This window comes from Colobus angolensis, unplaced genomic scaffold (genome assembly GCF_000951035.1).
Source record: "Colobus angolensis palliatus isolate OR3802 unplaced genomic scaffold, Cang.pa_1.0 Scaffold5, whole genome shotgun sequence".
Classification (NCBI taxonomy): domain Eukaryota; kingdom Metazoa; phylum Chordata; class Mammalia; order Primates; family Cercopithecidae; genus Colobus; species Colobus angolensis.
This window is the reverse complement of record NW_012118487.1, coordinates 31940611-31947993: the sequence shown is the minus strand read 5'-3', so window position 1 is coordinate 31947993 and position 7383 is coordinate 31940611. Positions and strand designations below refer to the sequence as shown.

At 35.9% G+C, this 7383-nt stretch overlaps 1 protein-coding gene across 1 annotated transcript in view; it reads left to right on the top strand.

Moving 5' to 3' along the window:
• Positions 1 to 907: 907 nt before the first annotated feature.
• Positions 908 to 7383, top strand: part of TDO2 (tryptophan 2,3-dioxygenase) — an 18045-nt gene continuing 11569 nt past the window's right edge. Inside the window, exons 1-5 of the mRNA XM_011959727.1 lie at positions 908 to 1009; positions 1234 to 1339; positions 2285 to 2375; positions 5247 to 5317; positions 6414 to 6541. Coding sequence (XP_011815117.1) covers positions 975 to 1009; positions 1234 to 1339; positions 2285 to 2375; positions 5247 to 5317; positions 6414 to 6541 — 431 coding nt within the window. The 5' untranslated portion in view covers positions 908 to 974. The remainder of the gene's footprint in view (positions 1010 to 1233; positions 1340 to 2284; positions 2376 to 5246; positions 5318 to 6413; positions 6542 to 7383) is intronic.

Sequence of the window (7383 nt, the reverse complement as noted above, 5' to 3'; positions counted from 1 at the left end):
ACACATGGCTATTATTGGTTTTTGTTGTTGTTGCTTTGTTTTTGTTTCTGTTTTTTTTTTTTTGAGATGAAGTCTCACTCTTTTGCCCAAGTTGGAGTGCAATGGCACAATCTTGGCTCACAGCAACCTCCACCTCCTGGGTTCAAGTGAGTCTCTTGCCTCGGTCTCCCTAGTAGCTGGGACTACAGGCACATGCCACCATGCCCTGCTAATTTTTTTGTATTTTTAGTAGAGATGGGGTTTCACTATGTTGGCCAGGCTGGTCTTGAACTATTGTTTTAAAATTCTATATAGGCAATGTATGCTAATGTGGATGACTCCTAGCTACCCTGTCATTGGTATGCCACAGATGAACAGTAAACTGATAATGTTCATTTAAATTCCAATACAGTGTGTTGAGAGCTTAATGATTATTAGATGGTATTTGGGTCAGAAGAACTCTGATGATTGAATGGAAGTGGGCTTTGAGCAGGTACCCAGACTTTATTACACAGTTAATTTCCCTAGAGGTGTTAAATTTCAGTTTTTGGTCTAGAAGCTGTAAGAATATTTAAATGTGCGAGAATACATATTTGTTTTTTACAAGCTTATCGTCTTATGTATCCTAATACTATGCCAAATGTTTTCTTGGGATTGAATAAATGTAATTTTTTTAACTTGGCCTCTGTTGATTCATTGGATGTTTGTTACTTTGAATGTAAAAGCAGAACTTGGCAAGTCATACGACTCAATTTGGCAGATCACTCACTCTTAGCAAATGAACTGTGCCCAACATAAATCCACTCTAAAGTTTACAGAGGTTCTGTTCTGTACCAGTGGAAATGAGAGTTAGCTAAGAGTACAAGAAGCATGCTGATTGGATGGTGCAGGGTAAGCAGGATACATAAAAGGCAGCTGTAGAACATCTGGGAAGGTCAATGATAGCATCTGCCTAGAGTCAAACCTCCGTGCTTCTCAGACAGTGCCTTTTCACCATGAGTGGGTGCCCATTTTTAGGAAACAACTTTGGGTGAGTATTTGCCTTTATTCTAAGTGGGTTTAGGCTTTTAGAAGTATCAAATGTGAGCCTTTTGATTCCTGAATGTAAGGAGCATTGAAAACTGTCACCTTTATTCCTTTGTCTAACAATGTACTCTAAAGAAAATTTGCAATTACAATTTTAATCACCCATATCAATAGTTAACTGTGCTTTTTAATGCACTATTTTTCTCTCTTGATTTATTAAATTTGCAGATATGCTTTTAAAAAACTCCCTGTAGAAGGCAGTGAAGAAGACAAATCACAAACTGGTGTGAATAGAGCCAGGAAAGGAGGTCTTATCTATGGAAACTACCTGCATGTAAGTGGAAGGGTCCTTACAGGGTTTGGTGTCCATTGCTAGGCACTCAATTCTGCAAAGTGACTTTTTATGATTTTGTTTCTTGGAATTTTTTTTTCTCAGTCACCATTTGTTTTTTCTGGACCTAAGGATATTTTTACGTTTTCAACTTTTGTTAGAGTAATTCAAGAGACTTATAGCAGAAAATTCATCTCTCCAGTGGAAGTAAAAGCAGAGAGTCCAGAATCTGGGCAGAGGTGGATACACAATAAGATACACTGTGGATAATTCGCAGGCATTGTGCAACTTGTATAAATAAGACATGGTTAATAAATGTCAGCCTAGATAACCGCAAATGCATCTTAAAAAAAATTATCCTTTAAATCTCTTACCATAAAGTAGGAATGTTAAAGGCACACGGAGAATTTTCTTGAAATCATTAACATGTAAAGATGGATGTTAACAAATGAGGTATTGGGAGATTATTCTGGGCCAAGTTTCAGCCTGTTTGTCTTCTATTTTTTTTTTTTTTTAAGAGGCAAAACGATTAGAGTCCTTGAATCTTCATCGGTGAGTTTCTAAGGATGAACTGATAAAGGACGTTAAAATATTCTTAGAATAGGCTCTTTAGGGGAATAAAAGAATGCCAAATGCATAGTCAGCTCAGCAAGTTTTCAAGCTTTCATCATATTCATTTCATGAAAAGGGATATGACGTCTCAAAGAGCTTAATAGGATTTATTATGATAAAACCTTACCAAATAGAAATTTTCTGAGAAGAATAAAAATCACAAATTCAATTCACTCTTTATAAGGAGATTCATCCATTGTTTAAAAGAAAATAGATTGGTTTCTGAGAATTTTGGGTTTCGAGGAGCATTTTTCATTATCATATTCTACTTCTTACTAAAGTTGATAAAAACCAACTTCCGCAATTTCAGACTGGCTTTTTATTTTTCATTTCAAGTTGGAAAAAGTTTTGAATGCACAAGAACTGCAAAGTGAAATAAAAGGAAATAAAATCCATGATGAACATCTTTTTATCATAACTCATCAAGGTAAGTTGCACAAAGGTTTTGGACAATAACTATTCCACAGGCATTTCTCATTGATAACAAACAAAGCTACAATTTTTAAACTACAAAATGATGAAAGATCATGGAATCACCTCTGTTAGAAATGTTTGAGAATATTTTGCTGCCAGATAAATTCTCATAGGACTTATATAAGGATTTAAATAGTCTTCTTTATGTTACTCCACTGCTAATAGGCAAAGTAGGACTTCAGCTTTGTTCTGAACTCCAAGGGGACTTTCTGCCTCTTGGAATTTCACAAAGAATTCCCAAGTGAAAGTGTTACTGTTTCTCACTTTGGAACACTAAGAAATTATTTTCAAGGTCATTGAAATTTATGCTGGATTGACATAATCTTATACAAATCTGGTAATAAACAAAAATGTGAATTTTGTCCAAAAATGTATGTTTATCTTTTTCAGTTTTCTATAATAACTTCTGGGTAGTGGGTTTTTTTTTTAGCTTATGTTTTCATGACTTCAGAAGTTTAGAAGGTTCCTGAGCTCTGAAATTATGTGCAAATTTTCATGAATATTATCTTAAAGAGGTCTGTGACCCCAAAATATTAGTAACATTTACTCTAAGCTTTTCAGTGCCACTACACTGACCTCTGAATGACTGGAACCCAATCACTGTTGCCCGCCAGTGCCCTGCATCTAGACATGTTTCCTTGCCTCACCAATTCTTAGTGTCCTTTCTGCAAATGGGTGCTTTCCAAAGTGATTGACTAAATTAACAAAGTCTTTCTAGTAAATAAGTTAAAAGTTAAAAAATTGGCTTAATGTGTCAGTTCTCCTGTTTTTATGTTTATACTTTTATTGGTGGCTTATACCAAGGCAATATCAATAGAAGAATAATGGTATAGGAGCATAAATTAGGAATTAAAAATTGTTTAGAACCTCAATTCTATTGTTATAAATTGTGTGACTCTGGTCAGTTGCTTAGATCTCAGGACCTCCATTTTACCATCTGTAAAATAGAGAGAATTGCTGATGCTCTCACTTACAGAGTTCCTTTGAAGATGAATGAGATAATGTGCATTAAGCACTTAGCCCGAGGTATAGCACATAATAAACATACAACAAATGGTAGCTATCATTATTTTATAAAAACACTTTTCTTCTGTTCTTTAGTTATAATATTTAGGCAGTGGTTACCTAGGGTTAAAAAAGATACACATAAACTGATCAATAAATATTTGATTGTTCTTTGCTCAAATATAAAATTTAGTTCCTCCAAAGTATCCTTAAACATAACTTAGACTTATAATTGAATTCTCTTAATTAGTATGGAAACACTGCCTTTATCCATACAATAGAACCAAATAGGAGGCACTGCAGATCTCTAAGATTATTGACTTCCTATGCTCATCTAATTATTACATTGTCTATTTAATTTAGTCATAAAACAATCACCAGATATTTACTTTGTGCCTGACACTGTGCTAGGTACTGAAGAAAAATGGATGAATATGAGTGAGTCCTTAGTTTCCAGTGGCATAGACTATTATGGGAAGGATAAGCCAATGGGGAGAACCATTTATATTTGCTATGAATCATCTAGTAACACAAAGGAGTCAAAATGTCTATCCATGTCTATCTATCATACTGCTATAAGTCTTAGGGTTTTGAATCACAGGCTTCCAATTGTAGGTGGGTAACTGATTATTTTACAAATGAGTCAACTGAAGTTAAAGAAAATGGTTTTGCCCCAGTTGACACAACCAGTAACTTCAGATAGATTGATTCCAACTATGCTTCTTCCAGAATATCATTACTATATCACTTGTATTTTTTTTTTTTTTTTTTTTTGGACGAGGTCCCACTCTGTTGCCCAGGCTGGAGTGCAGTGGCCCGATCTCGGCTCACTGCAAGCTCTGCCTCCCGGGTTCACGCCATTCTCCTGCCTCAACCTCCGGAGTAGCTGGGACTACAGGGGCCCGCCACCACTCCTGGATAATTTTTGTATTTTTAGTGGAGACGCGGTTTCACCGTGTTAGCCAGGATAGTCTCCATCTCCTGACCTCGTGATCCGCCCGCCTCGCACTCCCAAAGTGCTGGGATTACAGGCTTGAGTTACCGCACCCGGCCTACTATATCACTTTTCTTTAATGCCAGTGTTAATTGTTTGACAACCCCAAACTTAATCCTTCAACAGAAAAGCTTTGGCAGAATTCAGGTTTAAACAAATAAACCTTGGACTCACGGAAATTCTGAAAGATGATCTACGGGATAATGTGGACTCAACTGCAACAAGGTTGCCCCTGGGAATTAGCTGTCACAGTAATATGAAGCTTTGTCATTTTCCTTTCACCGCAAACATCCGACTGCTTTCCCATATGTGCTAAGTCTATGAGTTGCTAGGATTTTCACAAATAGAACAAACAGACAAAATGCTGCATTTTAAGTAACTTAGCTTTGTATTTTCAAGTTCTTAAAATCCTACAGTCTTTCATTTAGGTTAGGAAATATTAATTTCTCAGTTTGTGGTTGAAGTTGATTATTACTTCTGCTTCCTCATATACTTCCAGCTTCCATAGAGGAAGCTAGAATTAGATTAGGTGCTATATCCTCAAAGACCTAAAAACGCATTTGTTGAGAGGAATTAGTGTAATAATAGTAATAATAATGAACATGAAGCATTAGGTAACATGCCTAGCATATTAAAACATTTAATAAAAGGAGGTTATTACAACTTTAACATTTATTTCTGGCGTATAATGGGACTATATTTACATTTATTGATTTTAAGATAATATTTTAATTTCTCTTTCAATATGTTAAACATATCTTTCATGTAATAATGGCCAAAAAGACTCCCATAACTTTCCAATTGACAATGATTTCCTTATTACAGCTTACGAACTCTGGTTTAAGCAAATCCTCTGGGAATTGGATTCTGTTCGAGAGATCTTTCAGAATGGCCATGTAAGTTCTTATGTCACAATATTGGTTTCATATATATTTTTGGAAGATATGGAAAGTATTATTAATGAGAGAAAAACATTAACACCAAATGGTGGTCTTAATGTTTAATGATAAAACAAACAGACATTTTCTGAATGAATGAGGAGTTCAGTCATATTTTCCCATTGCCACTGCGAAATTACATGTGACTTTAAGGTTCCTTTCAAATTTCAGTTTCAAGTCCCTTGCTTAGAACTCATTTCCACACACAAAGATGTTATAAATGGTGGATTACTAAACTAATGGGGATCCTTTAATTAACAGGTATTAGAGTTGTATTTCTACTAAATATTAGCTGCAGGAAGATGGGAGCAATAATAAAGAAAGTGATAAAGGAAGAGAAGGAAGCAGTAGAGAAAGAGTGGTGGGAGGAAGAAAAAGAGGAAGAAAAGGGGGAAAAAGGAATGGTGGAATGGGGAAGAAAAGGACAGGAGGACAAAGAGTGAGAGGAGAGGAGGGAAAGCTTCCAGTGATGGCAGGAGTTTGAGCTGCACTTCTCCATCTCCCACCCTGCTTCCTCTTGCCATGGCTCTGAGGATCCTTCCTTGGGTCCTCTACCTCTGAGCCCCTGCTCCAGGAAGGGCTAGGAGAAAGAGCACATACATACAGATGGGACTCTTCCTGCCTGTGTGGATCCACTTCCCATTTATGTCAGTGGCAACTTTGGCCCTCAGTAAAGAGTAGATTGATCCACATGTTGTTTAATCCTCACCCAGAAGTTCCTGTGTTATCTTGACCTCTCTCCTTTGAAACAAAACTAAAAGAGAAATTTGTTTTGAAATCAACAGGGGGTTGTATTCTAGAATTTACTTCTACCTTGCTTCTGTATAATTTTCTATTGTCAAAGAAAGAAAAGACTTCTTATTTTGCAGAAATTCCTTGCACACAATTCAGAACTGTTATTAGTTCAACATATACTCTTGGCAAATTTTAGCTTCAAAGTTTCCCTTTAAAACAAAATTAGAGATAAAATTAATGGGAATGCAGTGCCATTGTCTATTTTGTATTTTCTAGAGGTCAGCATTGCTAACTCAGTGTTTCATTTCCTAACCATCAGGTCAGAGATGAAAGGAACATGCTTAAGGTTGTTTCTCGGATGCACCGGGTGTCAGTGATCCTGAAACTGCTGGTGCAGCAGTTTTCCATTCTCGAGACGATGACAGCATTGGACTTCAATGACTTCAGGTGCACACCTTTGACATTTTAAAAAATGTGATGGAGTTTACTTTCTCATTTTGGTGGATAAAAGGAGCATGTGTGTGTTGTGGGCCATGAGGAGCCTGTCTTACTAACACTTTGTCACTATATGGACTTAGGGGTCTTCAATCACAAAGCATCTGAGAAGTTATTAAAAATATTTTATTATTAATTTTTACATGTAAGCATAATATGATCAATTAATTTAAATTCATCACTGTGTGTCCTGTTTTTCTCCAAAAAGAATTTTAGACAACTTAGCACATTGACTAAAATAGTTAATAAAATACATGTAATTAAATTTAAAAAATATAAAAACTCAAAACAGGAGCGATATATACAGAAGTATGTCAATCAAAGTAGAAGTTATGGATTAAACCATAAATTTTACCTGTACATTTCAAGGCAATACCATATAGATAACTTTTTTTCTTACCAAAATATAAGAAGAAAAAAGTTTAAAAATCTTCCATTGGGTGCAGGATGTAACAAGCAATGTACTGAACATGTCTGACAAAGGAAAAGTAGAAATTGTGGTGAATTTAAAACGTTAAAGTCTTAGCAGCAGCGAAATGAAAGACATTCACAAGGATGTAATATGGGGAGTGGGAGTAATAACATTTTTGATATCCAATAATGTTTAAGTAGCTCATTTTTCTGAATTCAGTGAGTCAAATCACAGGTCTAACTCTAGATAGTTGTGTGTATCTGCTCTTGATATCCAAGAGAGCAAAACTGACAACCTCTCACAATAGAAGAAACCATTATGGTGATTGATAATGTGAACCCTTCCTTTCCTCTCCTCCCCTCCCCTCCCCTCTCCTCTCCTC